General features: G+C 38.3%; 1 protein-coding gene across 1 annotated transcript in view; it reads left to right on the plus strand.

Moving 5' to 3' along the window:
* LOC140234961 (cyclic nucleotide-gated channel alpha-3-like) overlaps window positions 1–8,797 on the plus strand; it is a 49,911-nt gene extending 41,114 nt beyond the window's left edge. The window contains exons 3-4 of the mRNA XM_072314999.1: window positions 4,074–4,300; window positions 7,332–8,797. Of these exons, the coding sequence (XP_072171100.1) occupies window positions 4,074–4,300; window positions 7,332–8,797 (1,693 nt within the window). The remainder of the gene's footprint in view (window positions 1–4,073; window positions 4,301–7,331) is intronic.
* The last annotated feature ends 13,792 nt before the right edge of the window (window positions 8,798–22,589 follow it).

Here is a 22,589-nt window from a genome sequence, read left to right on the forward strand (position 1 = left end):
CGAACTTTTCACTCTCATGATGTACGTACAACCACATCATTTACTGGAGACTTATTAACACGCTTAGGCGTAGTATAGCATACACATGTATCGATGACATTATGTCGACTCAATCTTTCCCTGTTATAATGAGAAAGGGCCTATTGTATTAAAATTGACCATAAAAGAGTGGTATCAAATCAGGGAGATGAGACATAACACCTCTCTTATCAAATATAACCTTGATAGATAATGAATTAAGAGAGTTTTGTTATTCTGTGCTACCACGAAATGGTGATTCATGGCCGCACTCACATGCAAATTGAATGCGGCAATAATGCCATCCCTTAAAAAAAGATATGCCATCAGCGTACATATACCTGCCTCTACTATATGTTCGTTTTCAGCATAAACTAATCTAGGATATGACATCGTCACTTAGATAGTGTTCTGCCAGCGTGCATACTTTTTTTTTCTACTGTGTATCCTTTCTTTTAACATAATCTCATCAAGTGAATATTCATACACATCATTCTCGCATAAAGATGTTTATATTACTTACATACATTGAATCATTTGCAGTGATAGTTCATTTGCAGTGATATAGCGAATGTGACGTCTTTGTTGTAGGCGAAGCTAAGTTGCTAGGCTAAGAAAAAGATGCACTCAAAATATCATTGTGCACACTCATAAAATAAAAAAAAAGTAAGGCAATGAACTCATCTGCTCATCTTCTCCGCAAATTTGACCATAAGTCTGTAAGTACAATCCCTGTTTCATGAAAACACGTGAGACGGATGATAATAGAAAGATCCCGTACAGCTTTCTTAATGAATCTTTCACCTTTTTTTTTTTTTTTTTACTATCCCCACAAACAGAGACAACGTGAACGGGAAAAAAACTTTTCCCTTTAAACGAAAACATGTCGACTTCTTATAACCACCTGTACAGAATACTGAATCGTAGCTTCTCCAATGTTGTCTAAATTTAGCTTTAACAATAGTTTGTCTGTCATCACGTAGTACTAGCACCAGTGTTTTTTGTTTTGTTTTCTTTTTGTTTTGTTTTTTCTTTGTTTTTCTGCTTCATCATCTTTTCCAATTTTCTCCCTTGTCCAGTCAACATTACTGGTAACCAAAAAACTTGAAGAAGAAAACAAGCCAGTTTAGCATATATTATTTACTTGAAAAATTAATTTTGCCAATTTCAAATTGATCGAACGAGGAAGACTGTTACGATTATAAAAAAAGAACGATGCATATAATGATGTGGTCTGAACAATGGACCACATCATTATGTGTAGGTTTATTGGTGTTGTAATATATTCGTATATTTAAGATAGGGCCTCATCCACGTCAAGCTCTGCTTTATGATGACGGTCCTCTCTATTGATTTCTCATTTGTTCATATATGAATACAGTATGCCTTATGTTACTTTGATTCATATGTTATTACAGACTGATGTTGTTATAGAATTGACATTTCTTACATAGATTTGTGTGTTATACTCTCCTTTATTTGCATACACTGTATCACTTTGTTTTCATTTGTTATTGTATTTGGAGAAAGAAAATGCAGGAATAAACCAAACCAATCTACCAACAGTGCACGTGTCAATATAACAACTTGAATACAAAGATTCCCCTTTAACATAATCATATGTAAATTCAGCAGAGACAGAAATAAATGGCGACAAAAATATTCAGTCACCTGAAGAAAATTGACTGAAATCTGTTTTAACAGAGATGAAGCTGTACAAAATGTGGTTGTTTTTTTTTTTTTTTCGTGTACGGCCGTCCTTTCAAAATGAGAAATTTAACGATAATTTGTGATGTCAAAGAAGTAGAAAAATTCAAACAAATTGTAAACAGCATTTCACAAATTTGTATTCTTTAATGAAAGGTGCCATTTCCCTTTACCCCTCACTGACATTTACTGAGACAAGTGTTATAAAAAATTGTCCTTTGGAAGAGTTAGATTAAGTGCTCTTCGTTGTCTTGCATGAGTTTGTATACGAGTATTTGAGAGTGGTATATGTTCATTATGTTGAATAAGATTTCCGTATGCAGTATACAACCCTGGGATGATTTCAAGTGAACCAGGAGTGACAATAATTGATGAGATAGTGATTATAGTGACAAAGATGAAGTATAGTGATAATATCTATAAAATAATTCCAGGCATTTCCAGGCATGGTCCGGTCAAATCGCTTTAAACACACACACACACACACACACACACACACACACACACAACGTATTTACTGTATAGATGAAAATATATTAAAGATAGGTCATCCATTTTGCATGCAAATTTTTGAAAATTTGGTGAGAACACTTTGGTATTGGACAAAACAATATTTGAAAACCTGTAAATTTTGAACTCAAGAAGGTCTTTATTTGTTGAGTTAAATTGACCGCTAAGATTCGAATGATTATTTCGTACTATGAAAAAATACAAATCGAAACTACAAGTCTAGTTTTACAGACCTGTGTGATGCACTTATGTAGTTCATGTTGGTGGTGTGTTGTGATTTGCCATAGATAACAAAGTAAAAGAAGATAGTGAATTCTTCCTTTCTGACAACTTTAACATACACATCTTTTGTTCGAAGTAAAAGTATTGTATTACAGCCATAGGAGGATTAATGTATGCAACTGTGCCTCGTACACATAATATGTTATACGGTGAGCGTTTGGTACGTTATTTGAATTTTAACGGCTAACAACCTTCAAATATCACAGAAATGTTATAGCCTTACAATAGTCTTGTCATTCTGGTGGAATATATCATATGATGTTCTGTGCTATTTGAGGAGGAATGCCATAGGGATGGCCCATCTTTAAGGTTTAAGAGATGTTAGGTTTTTGCTCTATGATCAAGGTGACAGGAAAAATGAATGTGCTCAACAGGGTTCGTGTTTACCCCCCACCCCTATGAGATTCTGAAAACCCCATCGACTTTAAAGGCATGTGCAGATGAAACAAAAACGCAGCTTTAGTGCTCTAAAGTAGTTCTAAAATGTGAGTTAGGGACAGAAACAACCGATGTGAATATCTTATAATCAATGTTAAATATACAAAAAGTGAACCATAATCATAATAAAATTGTTTCTAGACTAAACCGTTAGTCTGGAAAAGTTATGGTTTTATAGTGAGAAGGTTATATGGTTTAGTGAAAAAAATAGTGATATCTTCTATTTTAGGCTTTATTGCGACGTTTTTATATGGTAGGATGTTTCGTGATACAACTAACCTACACATATGCATCAAATGTGATAACTCGACATTTAAAAAAGAAATCACTGCTCCCAATGGTAAACAATACCTTTAACAAAATCCCCTATAGATTCCGTCCTGGGCAGTGGGTATTACAGAGGAACACTTGCTGTGGAGTGGTGCTTGTGGAAGAGTATTATCGATCGTCAAGCCCGCTAAACTTGGAACCTCCGCCCCTCCTCCTTACACACACACGCACACACCCACACGCACGCACGCACACACACACACACACACACACACACACACACACACACACAGACATACCGATGTGTTGGCTCAGTGAGTAGAGCGGCTGCCCTCACAATCGGGAGGTCGTGGGTTCAAACCCCGGCCGCGTCATACCAAAAGACGTTAAAAGATGGGAGTTGCTGCTACCTTGTTTGCCGTTCAACAGTTGAAAAGGTTAGAGCAACGTCGATCTGGCGCTGCTCAGTGACTGCCGGGCCCACGATCAATTGGGCAAAAAGAATTTCCATTCTTGGAAAATAAAATTTGGAGTTTATATCCAAAACAATTATTATTACTATTATTATTATATAAAATCAACATATATATATATATATATATATATATATATATATATATATGTATATAAAATCAACCTTTATTTCTTCATAGTCACAGACAGAGATGGAGAGAGGGGTAAAGCGAGATGTGCAATGCTCATCTAACCGCAGACTAGTTCAGTTTGACAGAATGGCAATAATAATGATGATAATAATAATAATAATAATAATAATAATAATAATAATGATAATAATTTGATAATAATAACACCTGACATCTTTTCTTGCAACCTTCCAAAACTTGCAGGAATGCACAGCGGGCCAAACCTCGTATCATTGTCTTTGACCGCTCAAGCACCATGTACACCCGCTGGCTGTTCATCATCACACTGGCCGTGCTTTACAACTGGTATCTCATCATTGCTCGTGCGTCGTTCACCCAACTTCAGACCACCTACTCTACGCTGTGGTTTTCGCTGGACTACATCTGCGACGTCATATACATCCTTGACATATGTGTACAGCTCAGAACAGGTACCAGCAAAACTCACATTTATATCCACATTAGTAATTATTATTCGTATGTGTAATGAAATTTTAGTTTGTTGTCTTTCTTTCTCAGGCTATTCATACTCAAAACTATATTTCATCTTCCAAAATTTGCCGCATGTTACGTTAATAACGATACTCTATTTTGCATAGCGCACACTTTAACCTTTCGATAGACAAGGTTAAAGTCGAAGTTCATCTATATGGGAAATCAACCTGAACCGGTGTGAAAATTTGATATTAATGCAAAATACTTACTTCAGAAATTTTCATCTGTCAATGAAATAGCCTTCATCAGCAGAATGACCCGTCTTCGACTTGTTCACGTGACGGTAGATAAGTGGGTCACCGCACTCTATACCATACACTGCAAAAATTCGGATGTTAAATGTGAAACACCGAGCTGGTGTTAAATTTCTGGTACTCGTTTGTTAAAAGAACACCTTCGAGTGTCACTTCAAAACATAGACGAACAAGAACTTTCCAATAAAGTATTTGATTTTTGAAAAAAGAAGAAGTTGTAAACACGTTTACACCACAGTTACAGTTTACAGTTTATACCACAGTTACAACAGTTACAACAGTTACAACAGTTACAGTTTATACCACAGTTACAACACTAGTTGGTGTGGTCTCCTATTGTAGCTAGGCTGGTGTTATAGCATTGGAACTAACACCAGCAATATTAAATCAGCACCAAGTAGTGTCATTGTTGAATTAACACCAGTGCAGTGTAAAAAATATCACCAGCTATAGTGTCAAATTAACACAAGGAAGGGCCAGGTGAGCACTTTTCAGCACTGTCAAAAAGTACTTTCCACACTTGTCGGTGGTTTCAAATTATCGAGGTTCCCGGTCCGAAACCTTCTACTTATGTTTTGAGATCAAACGTTTGACAACAAAGTGCATAATCGATCGTTACAATAGCAGTCCACAGTTATTCATCGACACCCCTCAGTCTTGAATGACACGAGTTTCTTTTATCAAAAACGAGTGGGGTATTGTTATATAGCTCTCCTTAATTTTTCTATAAGGCCTATAGATCTCCATAACTGATACCAGAAATAGCATTTGACAATAACATCATTCAAGAAGTAATAGCCTTGAAAAAGTTGAAAAAGAGATTTTTCCCATTTTCTTTTTTTTTAACGACAGGGTAATTGTGGCCCACTACAACTACCGACGATATCTCAAAACATCAATTTTGTGATTGATTTTTTTCTCTCCTTCTTTTTCTTTAGACATTAAGTTGTTAAAAATTATGTACTCTTAAAAGACTCTTTAATTAAATCGCTTCTCGGCCTATGGCTATGATCATGACCCTTTATCAATTTATCAAGAGGAAAGTAGAGACATGTCACGTTAGAAGCTCCTCGGCACTCTTTGATAATTAAAAGACAGTTATCAGCTAAAACAATCAAGGCCTCGGCACACCAAGCACAGTAACGGCAACTGTTCGGATTTTTGTTATAGTGCGCCAAAAGGAACCAAGTCTGGTTCTGTTAAAAAACAAACAAACAAAAAACAAACAAACAGAAATGAAATAAGAAAATAAATAAATGAATGAAATAATAATAATGATGATGATAATGATAACGTTAATAATAATTCTCTACAATGTGACCCCAAATCTTACTCTTATATCAAAATCAAGAGCAACAAAATCACCAGATGAAGATTTATTTTGTAACAAAATTATTAGAGTGGAAGTGATATTGTAGCAGAACCTGACATGGTTCCTTTTGGCGCAGCATAACAACTACACAACCAAAAAACAAAAATAAAACAAGAAAAAAAAAAACCGGACCGTTGTCCAGTTCTTAACGCTCATCACACCTTGAATACGGGTGCGAGGGGATTTTTGAGCCTAGTAGACTTTGAGTCGAAGTATTTTCAAACCTGGTGACTAGCTGTATCATTTCTTCAAGACTGCTCAATTTATTTGCAAATGTGCTAGTTATAGCTCCCATACACAGATGACGCTGTACTCAAATATTTTCAAGTTAGAAGAGACTATAAGTGCTTCCGGTTTTTATGATGTAACCAGTGGCGGATCGAGAGGGGGTCGCATCGGGCGCGCACCCCCTCTTTATTTTTGGTTAAAACACAAGAAATAAAAAGAAAAAATGTGGGGGTGCGTGCGCCCCCACCCCCCTTTAATTTTGCAAAGGCGCCTCCCCTTGAAGGAATTCCTGGATCCGCCACTGGTAACACTAGAACATGTTAACTTTGGCTTCATTGTATACAGTAGAACGTACAGTATAGAATCAAAGACACTTGTGTATTCCACTTCAACATACGCCTGGACGTACATACTTTCGGACTCTCGCACACATGTACTCAAATTTATTCACAACGAATTCAAATACTTCTGATGTAAGAAACTTTTGAACAAAAACAAAACAAAACACATGACCAATCTCGAATTCCCTTCATCCCCCCCCCCCCTCTCTCTCTCTCTCATATATATATATACATATATATATATGTGTGTGTGTATATATATATATATATATATATATATATATATATATATATATATATATGCAGACATCATAGTTAAACCAAACTTTCAAACTGTTTCCACTCTTAATCGGGACAACACGAAGTTCCATGTCTTGTAGTCTAGAGTGAGGGTGTGTCTCTTGTGCCTTCTTTTCCTTTTGAGCAACCAACTGCTTATTAAACTCTTTGAATTTCCGAGGTTGTTGAATCTTTCATTATGAAGCAATAAATCGTATGAGTAATGTGTTGTGGTGATCTCGCTTCTTATTCTCCCGTTTTGATAGATTCACCACATTGACCGTCATTCTCAGTTACAGTAAACCGCTACCTGTCAGGGCCCCTTCTTCTTGCATGCTGTGGTTTTTCTTCCTCTTTTTCTTCATCCTCCTCCTTCTTCTTTTTCTTCTTTTTTCCTTCTTCTTTTCTCTATTTTTGTCTTTCAGTGCTGTCAGATTCAAATGACTTCAATAATCTACCTTTGGTTTTCATTACCATGTGTTTATCTTTTCAGGCTACCTGGAACAAGGCATGTTGGTAGTAGACTCGAAAAAGCTGAGGAACAATTACATGAAGGACCGGAAGTGGACGTTTTACTTGGACATGCTTTCCATCATTCCCTTGGATCTGCTGTACATTCAAATTGGAACCATCTACACTATTGTGAGGTTGCCCAGGCTGCTACGGTTCGGCAGAGCCCTGGAGTTCTTCGAGCGCACGGAGACGGTGACGAATTTCCCTAACGTGTTCCGCGTTGTCAACCTCGTCATCTACATCATCGTCATCATCCACTGGAACGCGTGCATCTATTTCTCCATCTCCAAAGCCATTGGTCTCGGAAGCGACTCCTGGGTGTACGACAGCAACTTCAATCTAACCGACAGCAATGGCAATAAATATCCTGCAGATTCTCTGACCAGAAGATACATCTATAGTTTGTATTGGTCAACCTTGACCTTGACCACCATAGGAGAGACGCCAAAACCTGTGACGGATCCCGAACACCTCTTCGTCGTTGTCGACTTCCTGGTCGGCGTTCTCATCTTTGCTACCATCGTCGGTAACGTTGGTTCCATGATCAGTCACATGAACGCGAGCAAGGCGGACTTTCAAAACCGCATCGACGGCGTGAAGCACTACATGAGTTTGAGGAAAGTTAGTAAAGAGCTGGAGCAACGCATCATCAAATGGTTCGACTACATATGGTCCAACAAAAAGACTCTAGACGAAGAGGCTATTCTGAATACCTTACCAGAGAAACTTCGTGCGGAAATTGCTATACATGTACATATGGACACGCTAAGACGTGTCACCATATTCTCTGATTGTGAACCCGGTCTTCTTGTGGAACTCGTGTTGAAACTGAAACCGCAAGTATTTAGTCCTGGGGATTACGTGTGCCGCAAAGGGGACATTGGTCGCGAGATGTACATCGTTAAACAGGGTAAACTCCAGGTAGTCGGGGAGGACGGAAAGACGGTATTTGCGACTCTGAGTGATGGCAGCTACTTTGGGGAGATCAGTATTCTGAACGTACCAGGAAGTCTATCGGGAAATAGGCGGACAGCTAATGTGCGCAGCGTCGGCTACTCGGATGTCTTTTGTCTGTCTAAGGACGATTTGCTCGACGCGCTGAAAGAATACCCCGAAGCGCGCGTCATCTTGGAAGAGCGCGGACGCACAATACTCATGAAAGATGGACTCATCGACGAGGAGGCAGCAAAACGCGGCGGGCGCACCGCAGAGCAGGCGGAACAAATCGAGAAGCTGGAACGGCTCGATGTGAGTATGACCCGTCTTCAAACGCGGTTCCATCGTCTCTTGCAGGAATACAGCAACTCGCAGATGAAACTCAAACAGCGGCTTACCCGGCTGGAGAAGAAAACAAAAGGAATCAGGAGCTCACAGTCGAACAACGAGGCGACGCCGAGGTCAGGACTCGATACGGAAATCGATACGAACAGGGGATATGTTTCATGATCGAACACTAAAACTCATGAAATTATGTCCAATATGCAGTGCTCGTATTGAAATAACTGTCATTTGTTATCAAACCAACCAAGAGAAACAGAGAACAAAGAAATTCCATATCAAATAGAACAAAAAACTCTGAACAACTTATCGACTCTATGCTTTCTTAACAAATTAGAGGTACATGACTTCGATTCTGATAATTCATTCATACAGGCTGTATAAGGCTGACACGTTTACATTTGTACATTTTATATACCATAAATGTCCTTTTCCTTATATTGCAAAAGTTTGTAACATAAGATATGATAGTTTTGATATGTCAGCATTCATAGATGCTATGGTCGCATGTCGCACTGGAATGTATATGAATATCTAAAAGGTGAATCTCTAACGACGGTGAGGTTTCGTTAATGTTTGCAATCTGATTCAACTGCAGCATTGTCAAAGCGCTATGATGCACGATGAAGAAAAACTAGGAGATATGAATACAAAAGAGAACCAGCAATTATGCTATAAATGTAACCATGCAATATGCACATCCCAGCTCTGGTTTCAAATCATATTTTCATGTAATGACCGATATTTGGTGCAGTATAGGTCAAAGTGTTGCCTATAAATGATTTGTAGATTGTCTTTTACGAGCTATCAAACTGATTATCTGTTAAAGATTTTTCTTCGATCCGCTTTATTGTTTCATGTACAATAGATTTGCATGCTGGGTTGTGAATTTTCATCGTGTAGCCGGTACTACCGAGGGTTTTATTAACATTGATTTCTTAAACCGCAAATCAAATATTTTAGAGTCAGTAAGGTATAATCTTTCAGCGTTGCCCTTCTTCCTCCCCCCCTTTTTTTTTGGGGGGGGGGAGGGGAGTGAATATCTCAAGTACAACCAATTTGCGTTTTTTGTTCTTAAAATATTCTCATTCATGAAAATTTTGCTGTAGGCTTAATAGGGTACCAGTCAAGGCTTTGGATGACAGAACATCTTCTGAATACCTCCTCTTTGGCGGGAAGGGAAGGGCTTGTCGTTGTTGTTTTTACGTGCGCAGCAATGTAAACATCGCGATAAAAGCGTAAACAGTTCTCCCGGGTTTTTTTTTTTGTGTTTTTTTTTTTCATTATCCAAAAAACACGTCTTACTAGGAATGTTTATTCACGAGACATGATCACGTAACATCTTGTGCTATAATCTACTCACAACCCTTTTTTTTTTCCTCCTTTTTTTTTTTGGCGCGCACCACAACGAAAACCGGCCTCCCTGTATGTGCCGTTGGCAGAGCATTCGCTGTATGAGTGTGTCGCAAGCTTGAGCGTTCAAAAGAATGGTTGACGACTGTAAAAAATGGAGATGATATCGCAAGAGGGCGTGCCAAACTCCAGTGCAATTATCACTATGTCGCTTACGTCATTGACCCTCTGATACCAGTGTACTGTCTCCACAGTGTGCGCAATGTTACAACGGGTGTCGAAATACAACGAGATACGTTAAGGCCATTAACATTGCTTTCAGGAAGCTAGAAGACTCGAGTTTCTTTTCTTGTTTGTTTTCATATTGATTGTTACTGAAGAGGTAGGTTACTGCTCGAGCAGAGTGATTATCATGTCTACGTCATATTTATATTGAGATGATGTTTTGAATTCAAGGGATGGGCACCGATATTCCTGACGCATATTGAACAAAGAGAGAAGGTTGTGGCGTTCATATCTAGTGCCTTCCTTAGCAGTGTTCAAAAATTGTCACAAACTAGCTCATATTATAACCATTCACATTTGCAGTCGAGAGGTAAGAGACTTCTGTGCAGTGAGATCAAAGCATTTTGAACTTTCCATACATATATATTTGTAGTGTGTGTCGGAAACATTCGTGGAACTTGTCAAGCCTATGCGACCGTTGTAAAAAATAAGCAATGCAAATGTATGTACGTGTGTGTGCGTGTGTGTGTGTGTGTGTGTGTGTGTGTGCCGAGCAGGGACGGATCCAGGAATTCCGTAAAAAGGGGGGGGGGGGGGCGGGACGAAAATTTCTGGTGCCACTTCCGGGTTTAATCAGCTGACAAGCATTTTTCGTTTTTGTTTTTGTTTTTGTTTTTTTTTTTCTGGTGCCACTACAATCGGCTGACAAAGATGGTTTCTTTGAAAAATTAAAGGAGGCGCACGCGCTTCCTTTCATCTTTTTTTCTTTTTATTTCTTTTATTGAAAAAGAAATTAAAGGGGAGGCGCGAGCCCGGTGCACCACCATCCCCCCCCCCCCTCCCTCCGATCCGCCACTGTCGAGTCAGGATGAAAAGCAGAGAACGGACCTTTTGCTGATTCTCTGGCTTTCGTCCTTATTTCATCATCGTGAAGAATTAATTATGGGTGAGTTTGAAAACCTTTGCTGATTAACATATTATATATGAATCATTACAAGATGTCTTCAGTTTACTCACTAGAGGTCGTCATAAGCTAGTGATATACCTCATTTATTACGCTGAGATGTTGATGCTGTGTCAAATTTATGTCAATCGTAAACGTAGATAGCGCAGAATATCATGTGCATTTTTATCATTGTTTCTTCAAACAGCTAGTACTCCGATAGTGAGTATTAGCACATAAGAAGGGCTCGACACTATTTTTTTTTTTCTCAATGGTGGTCCGTTCGGGCCACTTAAATCTTTGAATTTTAAATTTTGGTGGCCCGAAGAAGAAATGTAATTGCCCAAAATGAAACGAAATATGAAAATTACTTTTTAATGATAGCTGCCCGATCGGGTCACCAAAAGAAGACCTTTTTGGAAGTTTGATGGTCCGGCATTAATGTTTGGTGGCCCCGGGCCACCTCTAATGTTGAACCCTGCTATAGGTATGAGAATTATCGATGTTTCAGTGCTATTTTATTTTAAACGTAACCTTACCTGAAAACAATGACGGGACGCGTTTATCAATACGCACCATTACTATGTAACATTTCAACGCTTGCAATAATCCAGTGTATATATGGAAAACAGAACAATTTAAACGAATGAAACAATAGACATCAAGTGAAAATGAGTCGGATTGAGAAATCGCTAGGAATTGTGATAGATATTGGTGATAAAAATTAATGAAAATGGCACAGTGATAATTCTTAGAGATAGGAATAGTAGGTCAACTCACAGTGATACACGTGAAGCATTGTATATCACTAGCCAGAGCTAGACGCTAACTTTTACCTCTGGTGGTTCGGGCCACTAAAGTCTTTGAAAATTATATTTTGGTGGCCCTAGATAACAGACAACATGTAACAATCCATTTTGAACCTAAGGCGTACAATCAGACCACCAAACGGAAAGAAATATCAAAGTAGCAAAATACAACGTTCTATACATGTATAAGTAACAGACAGGAAAGCACATACTAATCATTAACTCGTTATGCAAAAATCTGTACAGTTATCAATAAGTACCACAAATTGTGACACGAAATAAAACCCACAAATTAATTTCGTTTTCAATATATTTATTTAGACACTTGCTTATAACAACCGTAACAACTAGAATGTCATTATTAACTTATATCTGTGAGGCCAGCATTATTGTGAGATCATCATTATAATTACCATTCGTTGTTATAGTGACTGAAAGGAGGGCGCTGAAATAGGGACCCTGCCATTTATGTTAGCCTGGCAGGTAGTTATTCTTTTTCGGGTGCACGTCACGAGACCTACACCCACGAGTCATACAGCCCAAGAGTCGTAAAGCTCACGAGAGAAACAGCCCATTGAGTTATACTATACTATACTTATACTAAGCTAACAAGGCCCACGAGACCGACACATTAAGTCCCGTGTTGTATCTGTCGAACTCGTGGGCTGTTTTTACCTAGTGTCGAACTCATGGGCTTTATTTATGGGGACCAAGTGTCGAACTCATGGACTGTATGACTCATGGACCTGTTTTTAATGTCGAACTCGTGGGTGTCGGTCTTATGGGATAACCCCATTTTTTTAACTTCACTTTCATCTCAATTGCGGATGTTAGTACCTGGTAGAACTCGACTTCATGGTCTCATTGAAAGTACGGTTCTTTTCCCACAGTGTATCATTATAAATCTTCTTTTTTATCGATTCTTTCTCTAAGACTTCATGTCTTACATAAATCTATTTAAAAATTAATGTTTATAAATCAGGCAGAGTTTAGATAGGAATGATGGTTTCTTCATGACCACCAATGTATTGAGTACCTGTATGCATAATACATGCCATAATTTTAGATGCAGTTTAATGTGAAATCTTGTGATATCATTGAACGTAACAAACATGATAAACACATATCCGTGCGAACGACATTGTATTTTTGAAAAGGATCAAATAACACTACAAACGATCAAACAAACGTACGCGTAAGGGTCACCACGTGACTCGAGTACTTAATGCATTGAAATGAGTACTGTTGCGACATTTTCTTCCTATTTAGTCTATGAACACGTTTCATGTCATGTTATGTAATCCACTTCTCGTTCGAACAATTCCGTAGTCGTTCTTTTGGGACCAAACGATTTCTGTTTATCACAGGCTCTACCATACCTTACGATTTGTGTTTATCTCTATAAGGATCAAAATTCTATCTGAGGCCAACAGGCAGTTGAAAAGTGACCACTAATTAGCGAACAAATCAGAGCGAGCAATGAACTCACAGCTAGGCTCTCTCTGTTCGCCAAGAAGGGAGAGACTGCTTATAACCTTCTTCTTTTCTATCTTCCTCTGCAAAATTAAATGCTTGCTTTTGTCGTGTACATCACAAATGAAGTATGGCTGTAATCACTGGTAAACCCGGAAAAGATGAGTGAACTGAATTTCTGTGGCTATGGCTGTAATCACTGGTAAACCCGGAGAAGATGAGCGCACTGAATTTCTGTGGCTTTCCTTACGATGGCAGAAATTAGTGTAAAGTTTATGAATGCTATGTGTTGTTGTGAGAATCATGCGTTTTGCTGGATTTTCATATTATCTGCTCATCAAAAACCAGTAGATCACGCGGACACAAAAAATAACATGAAAATGTGCAAGTAGTTATATTTGTACTGTGACATGTCATTACCAGTCCACATGCACTGCCCATACCTATCGAATCTGCAAGCGCTAAGTCTATTATCAACATACTTTCCGTACCACCTGCCATATTGTCAAATGTTTTGTAGCCAACAATGGCCAAGGGCACGTAAATTAGGCCTGTGTCGGGCATTAATACATGGTAATCGCATATTAGCATAATTGCTATCCCCTTTTAACTTTTGGAGCACATTACTGCAAATAATAAAACAATGGAAGCTTCATTGAAGCGAACATGGTTCCATGACATTAGAGAGTTGCTCCTGCGACAATTGCTCCCATGAAATATCTGCAAGCTAGGCCAAATATAATTAATCATAAAACCTACCCACAAACATAACGCTAACCCTATTGATGCTCACATCAAATTAAACCTAAAAACTTATCACAACCCTAACCCTACCCGTAACTCCAAGTCCTTGGAGACAATAAGACCGGAGCAACTGTCGCACGAGCAAATGTCGTGTCATTGTGAACTCATCCAGATGTAAAAGGTATATGCCAATTAATGATACATGTATAAAGCATACCATTTTGCGTTCCTCATATGAATCTGCACGGAATTCATATTTGAAAGCGTTTGAAGACAATGATAATAATGCAACGTATAAAAGGAGATGATCCATGTATTAACCTATACTATCTCGAAATGATTGGCTACTGAAAACGCAATACTAATTCGTTTTAGAAGTTTAATTAATGCCACCTTCCATTGGGCAATCAGTGTCGGCCAGGCTCACACTTAATATTGGTTAAATATACAAAAATGGATAAAATTTCAAATAAGATGACCCCTCCCCCCCCCCTTTTCTCTCTCTCTCTCTCTCTACGGCTTATATTATGATTATTTGTATTCATACTAAAACAATTACTTCAGTGTACTTGTTACCAGCGTGCTATGTAACGTAAATATCTATCACGATATTTTTGGTCTTTTCTAAAGTAGGATATATCAAATCGTTTATCAAATTTGCATAACAGACAACTGTTCAAAATGAAGACAATCTTGAGAGAATTAAATGTTTTGATAGCTCTCATTATGAAGAAATGATAGCATAATTTATTGTGTGTAGTAGAGTAGCTTTGTCTGTTTTGAGTTACTTTGTCCGTGTGTGTTTCGAAGGTGCAATAAATACTCGCTATCTGCGGCAGAACAAGATCTGACCTAATTATAACTCGCTTAAGATTAGGAAATGCTATCTAGCAATTAGAAACACGTGGTATCACAATTATAGTATTACTTTATATTTTGTGTATGAAGCTGTTGATTTGCATACGAGCAGGTGTTGTAAGTCGCAGCAAACGAATGTTCTGTGTAGTGCTCATAAATAGTATGCATCATTACTTATTTACAGGAAAACCAAGAACAAAGAAAAGAGTAATTCAAGAATGATAAAGTGATAGAAAACTACGTATTTGTATATATACGCCATGTAGGCTGTTTGTACATTTCTTGTATGATAAAGACTGATAGTAATAAAATTTTTCCGATTAAGAATGTTTTGTACGGTGTCCAATATCTGGTTCTCCCTGGGTTTTTTTTTTTCTTTCTTTTCTTTCATTTCTACCGGCAGCCACACACTGTCCTTTTTTCTTTTTAAGCAATTATTAAATTGCATTTCAACGTGAACCTAATCTCATATTATTACGAAGACAGATTTTTCTCTGAGGTTTAAGTTTTTCTTCAATTTGTCTGCCCTCTGTTCAAATGAAATTTATAAGATCGCAAGTGCTGATCTACATTTTAACAGACATGAAAAAAAAAAAGGATCCATCGGGGATGGAACGTGTCATCTACTGCATCCCGGGCATCGACACTACCACCAGGCTATCCTTGGTTACCGCAGTGACATGATGAACCTGGAAGAAAACGCATACCTCATGATTACCTTCACCCGTCTGCTCTAACAATAATGATCTTACTTTCAAGATTTTCCATCATAGTCAAAGTAGTCACTTGCCATATACCACCCAATCTGGTGGAAATGGCTCTATATATTCTACAGTCAAAGAAAGTTGAAGTGGCTGAAATCATGGAAATGCTCTTCACTGCGCGTTTCCTCTTTTCATCCCTCTCTTTCTATTCTGGAAATCACATTTGCAATCACTGAAATCTTGAGAAACTTTCACTAACCCAGACGAATTTATTGAATTGCAAGTGAAAATTTCATTTTCAAAACATCACATTATCAATATCTGTTATGATCTTTTACCTGGACTTCATGTGCTATTTTCTTCAATGCTTTATACTGTGAAGTTCTGGTTTTAATATTAAGCCTGATATGTACTGCGTGCTTGTTCTTTCATGGCTGACATTAAAGTTTTACGTCGATGGATAGATCTGCGAAATATCAAATAAAATTGATGTTGTCTAGCCCCCGCGCACTGTTTTCAAAATCATGTTATCCATGGAATGGCATGACCACGTGCTGGCTAGGCATTTTCATGAAGAGCAGTTGGTTAACGCACTTTCTTGTTTAAACTAGCAGTCAGTTCATGAAAAGTCATTACTGACCACGGGATATATAAATCAAGGAGGGATTTAACTTAGCTTTGACACCCAACCACTAAAAAAAAAAAAAAAACCACACACAAAAAAAAAAACACAAAAAAAACACCCAAAAACAAACATGAGAACGGTGTGCGGTAGTAATAATTGGAAGCTAACACAAACATACGCCAATTCGAAATCAAAATACGATTCCGAAATTATGTCAACAAATTATTTACTGAACCGTATTTTTTCTATTATCCGTGATTATCATCCTGTAATAAAGAGACAGCTCTCATCAATTCTGACAAAATGCTGAATCCTTATGAAGTTGAGGAAAAAACGTTAAAACAATATTTTTATGCTCATCTCTTGAGAGAATATCAAATCAAATTTAATGTAAAGTAGTAAATCTTTACTATCTAATGAAACTTGCCAGGATAAACACGATTTATCACATAAATGCTCTTCGTCTAAATTGTCTCGTCTTGAAAATATTTTTGCAGTCAGTTGCCAGTAGCTACTCAGACAGATGAGCTCCCTGAGCATTTACAAAATAGTGTAATCAATAACACAATTCAAACTATCTTTCATAAGAAAGTCACGTTCACAATACTTACATTTTTACTTACTTAGACACACTCTTAGAAAAAAAGGTTCTTTTGAGCACCATTAAATGGTTCTCAGCACTGTCACAATAGCGACACCCTTTTAGGTGCTCGTGAGAACCTTTTCTAAATGGTGCTTGTCGGCACCTTTTGCAAAAGGTGCCCATTAGAACCTTTTTCCCGATGAAATGGTGCTCGTGAGTACCATTTAAAAGGTGCCCATGGGCACCTTTTTGACTAAAGATGGGCACCTTTTTGACTCTTTTCAGAAGGTGCTCATGGGAACCATTTCATTGGAAAAGGTTCTAATGGGCACCAATGTTAAAAGGTGCTGACAGGCACCATTTAAAAAAGGTTCTCACAGGCTCCAAAAAAGGTGTCGCTATTGTGACAGTGCTGAGAACCATTTAATGGTGCTCAAAAGAACCTTTTTTTTTTCTTAGAATGTAGTATGTGAATTGATGTCTGTGTATTTTTGGTGTGTTTCACATGCAGTGCTGGTAAGGTGCTTCACTGGCACCATTCTTAAAGGTACATTACCTATCTGCATTGAAAATGTGCATCACAAACTCATTTGAAATGAAATGAATTCATCTGAATTTCATCTGATCAGTCAAACATACGTTCAAAACATGTATATTAGCAATACATCAGCATATCATACATTATCAGTGACACTAGAAAAAAAAGAGCAAGGATAACACACCCATGCACACACACTTTCACAAGCATGAATACATGTACATGACATTCACCAATATTTTTTCATGAAACATTACTCAATAACTGAAAACCATAGAAATTTGCTCTTTCACAAATTCGCAGAAATGTATTTATTCACCTTCACTTTTACAATCTAAAGTTCAGGTTTGTATTTTTCATGTTATAATCTGTCAAATATTCTGAACAAAATATTTTCATTTGTTCACTAATTTTTTCCCACAAACACCATCACACATCTCTGTACAGATGATATGAAATAGCAAGAGGTGCATCAGGCTTTTGAAATACATAACAAAATTTCTAATTCTCTGTGAAATAATTCCTGCATGGATGAGATACAGTAATTGTGTAAGTCTTAAGATAGGCAGAAGTCAAGTTCATTACCTGCTTAAGTAGTATGAGGAACTTTTTCCACATATTTGCTAGTTTGTTCGGTGTTTTTTTTTTTTTTTTAACGCATATTTGTCCTAAAAGCAACTACAAAGGGCAGGAAAACAATTCCATTAAACAGGACCTTTGGTATTGTCACAGAAAACATATATTATATTGCTGGTATGATACTTGGGATAGGATAAGCTTTACACTTCTTCGCTTCACTTCACTTCACATTCATAACGTCGAGTACTTGAATTGATTTATCTTTGTTTGTATACGAGTGACCTTTTTTGTTGTTGTTGTTCTGCAATTTGAAAGCACCATAGAAACATCTATACAACTGCAAATACAAGAAGAGTATCAATTCAGGTTAATCATGACTTATGACAATTTACAGCATGTCCTACGAAAACACACCAAAAAAAAAAAGAAAAGAAAAGAAAAGAACACATTGTTTTATAATGAGAAGGATAATAAGAATCCAAAGGGGAAAAGAGCTAGGATACCACACCCACACAGTTTCACAAGCATGAATGAACAAAACTCCTCAACCATGATCTAAAATATATAACATTGGGAATCGATAAAAATTTGAAGAGTTTGATAGCAAAAACCGATAAGTCCATTTTTGAAGATTTTGAAGTACGGTCTCTGTCATAAAGTACAAAATAATACCTTTTATATTGGTTACTACATATAAAGGTACATTTTTTAAGTTATGGTCAAAAGAAGCAAAAATTTTCTTATTGTTCTCTTTATATTTCTTGATCTTTAATCGCAAATATCTCCATTTGGCAAATATGGACTTATCGGTTTTTGCGAACAAACTCTTCATTTACACTTTTTTTTTTAAAGCAGAGCAACAAATTCATTAGAGTAAACTATATACAATGCAGGCCTAAAGCTGAGGTTTGAATTTGCTGTCCTATAACCTGCCTATGACAATAATATGTTGTTAGCATTTGTCATTTTGTTCACCAAATTTGCCAACAGTCTTTTAAACACCACCACCACATACATGTACATTTTGTATTTCTGCAATAGCAATATAAACTGGTGACAAAAGGTGCATCAGTGCTTTGAAATAAATTACATAATCTTCAATTCTCTACACAATATGTAATTCCTGCGTGGGTATTAATGCAATAAGTTTTACCTGTCTACGTGCAAACTTTAAAAATGTGCAGAAATCGACCACACAATGACTGGAGAAGTATAAAGAGCATTTTCCGTTTGTGCTTTTAAAGTTTAGAACTATGAATGACTCCACTTCTAAGATTGGCATCTGGTCTGATCTCATTACGTCTACCCCCCCCCCCCCCCCCCTACAGTTGATTCAAAGCTGTTAAATGCAAATTATAGTGAAACATTATCACTGGTACATTGTAAGTTCCAAATATTGTATTGGGATCATAACAAAACATGTGACCCTCCATCACACAAACCAACAAAAAGTCGCCTGACATGAATATTTGGTTGACCAGATTCTGAAAGAGCAGCTATAAAATACACTATAAGTCAATGCAAACGGACTTACCTACCCTATCTACATATTTCTCAAAGGTTTTCTCTGGCAGCATCAGTGTTTTTTCTTTGACTCAGCTCACTCTTGGCTAGCGTAGGTTTCTGGTCGATGCTGTCAACGGGCTATCGGGCTAAAATTGTCATTCTGATCGATGTATTCTTTTGGTCACCCAGCTCATTCTTGACTAGCCCATCGGTTCTGTTTGATGCTGTCAACGGGCTATCACAGGCTGTCATTCTGATCGATGTATCGTCTTAGCCACACAGCTCATTCTTGACTAGCCCAGGGTTCTAGCTGATGCTGCAAATGGGCTATCCCGGGCTCTTTGATATTCTGATCGATGAATTCTTGTGGCCGCCCACCTCATTCTTGGCTAGTGTTAAGCCTACGGTTCTGGCCGATGTTGTCAACGGTCTGTCACGGGCTGTCTCTCTGATCAATGTAGAGTCTACCTTTTTCCCTAACCGCACCAGCGACCCGAACACGTACGTACTGCTTCATTGTCCCGGCCAGACTTACTTGTTCCCTGGTTGCTGTGCATGTTGGTGTGTCCACTTCCCTGATATATGAATTGAAAGATACAATAGACCTACACCGCGTTAATAAAACAATTTCATTGCTATAATTCGATAAACAGAACACAGCATTACATGACGTAACTCGTCACTTAGAACAAGCCTGAAAACATACTGAAGAGATTTTGACCTAACAGTTAGGCCTACTGGGCTGTGGACAGACCTCTATTGGCTCTAACGTTAACACTGACAGTTATTATAAGTGCGAATATAGAACAAATTTCCTTATTGCATGTAGACGGTATAGACCTTACCCCGGGGCGCTCTTTGTACACAGTTATCTTTGCGTTCGGCGTTTGGGCTATGTTTCGGAGTCAGTAGACTCTATTTTTAATAGGCATAGAAATGTCTAAACGTTACAAATAATGCATACCTAGCTAAGTAACTTAGCCCTGCCCAGTCGCTGTAAAAACGTGACAGCCATGCTCCGGCCCCGCACGGCGTCTGTTCGGGCTAGCCCATGAGCCATTGCTACCGGTATGCCAAATTTCTAATTGGGAGAAGTGTCAGGCCTAACATGTTATTGTTAGATCTGGATCTACTGTACCTGGTAAACATTACACAAGATAGCAGCTTCGATCAAATTAGATCTAACATTAACATGTTAGGATCTAGCTAACCGTTAAGGTTAATCACTGACTGAAAACGAAAACTGAGTGCAGTGAGTGATGAATCTAACAGTAACACGTAACATTCTAACTTGATTTTGTACCAACGAATGTCATCTAAAAGTGAGATAAAACCACATTAAAACTAAAAATCTTACCTCTTCTCCTAAATTGTGATGACTGCCATGGCGAAAATGGAATTGACAGTGACATGTTTCCAGTCCACTTTGTCAAAATTAACGTCTAACGTTACCGGGTGCCGCTCGTTATGGGTGTGATGTGTTTATGTGTAGTGTCTACATACACTAGCCGTCTGCTGTCATGCATGCATGGGTATTGCATTGGCACTCTGCCGCTGTGCGGTGGTAGGTTTGCATAGGTGCAGGCAGGCCAGGGATACAATAGCCGCGGTTACATAGTCCTACAGTGCAGTACTAGTATGTGTACGTTTACGCGTACGCATATCTGATCGAGCGCTAAAATTGGATGGTGGCAGCTGTCAGTTGGCACGCAGCCAAGAGAAGTCATTAGTCTACGATAAAAACAATATGTACTTTTTATGATCACAGCAGTAGAAACACATACAATATTTTTGTACCAATACCACAGTTTTGGTGATTCTTACATCTGGCATTCGAATATACAGCAAGGGGAAAAATGAAAGTGGACCTAAAGATATTGTTTGACCTGCAGGAGTACCACAAATAACACTCGGGGACTGGATCGCATACTAGCAAATGGTGACGAACGGAACCATTTCGATTGGGAACCATTTATAGGTGCTCATCGGAACCATTTTGCGAGAACCATCTGATGAGAACCATTTTGGAGCCGACGAGAACCATTTGAGAACCTTTTTTTCTTAGAGTGCATGGTTGGCATGATTTACAACAATAGTTTTAAACTAATATAGTGCATGGTCATTTCCATATGTTTCGGGAGAATTGCTCCTTTCTGATTTCCCTTGAAGAAAATTTAAAAATTATTTCAACCTCTAAGTGTTCTTCCCTTCAAAAAATAGACAAAAATACTTTAAAAATGTATCATTCAGGAATAGGAGACCTACTTCCCAATTATGCGTAAGATGGCGTTCGATGCTGTTTCTATTGGTGTTCTTATTGTTGTTTTTCTGTTCATTCGACTTGGGTTTCTTGTTTCATTTTACTTCTCTTGTTTCGTTTGACTTTCAGCAGTTATAAAGATATTTACAAACGTATAAGTACACGAGACTATACCGCTATGAATAACTGATTATCCTAAATCTTCGTGTCCAACTTTAGTATGTCCTGAATACTCTGGGCCACCTCGGCATCATCGGCCGTGGCGTCATCACGGTCTCTGGGCTTCCACAACCACGCCGTGCTCGAGCCACGGATGCTCTTTTTCGCGGCCGCTCCCCTCCTTGGTCGAGGCTTCTCGAGACTCGCTTGGGGAGCCAGCCGTGTCTTCACGACTACGAAAACGAGAGCGATTACCAGACAGATGAAGATGATTGACAATGCCAGCAGGACTTGGATAACCGTGCTAGCTTGGTGAGCTGTGAGCTCCAAACGAAGTTTTGGTATGTGGACTACAACCTGATCTGAAGGACTCGTTGTCGTTCCACTGGTGTCATTGTAGAGAGACGAGTCGGATATCAATGTAGGAGATGTGTTCAGTTCTGCTCCAGTCGTCGTAACGGTGTTGCCAGGTAAGGTGATATCACAGCCCGTTGTATCCAGGTAGCTCTCCACCTGAGGGAGCGTTACTTTCCAAAATGCCACATCACTCGCCTTGTAATGGTCGCCGACCTCTATGCCGGTAAGTGTGAACGCAAGGTGA

This window comes from Diadema setosum, chromosome 11 (assembly GCF_964275005.1).
Source record: "Diadema setosum chromosome 11, eeDiaSeto1, whole genome shotgun sequence".
Lineage (NCBI taxonomy): Eukaryota > Metazoa > Echinodermata > Echinoidea > Diadematoida > Diadematidae > Diadema > Diadema setosum.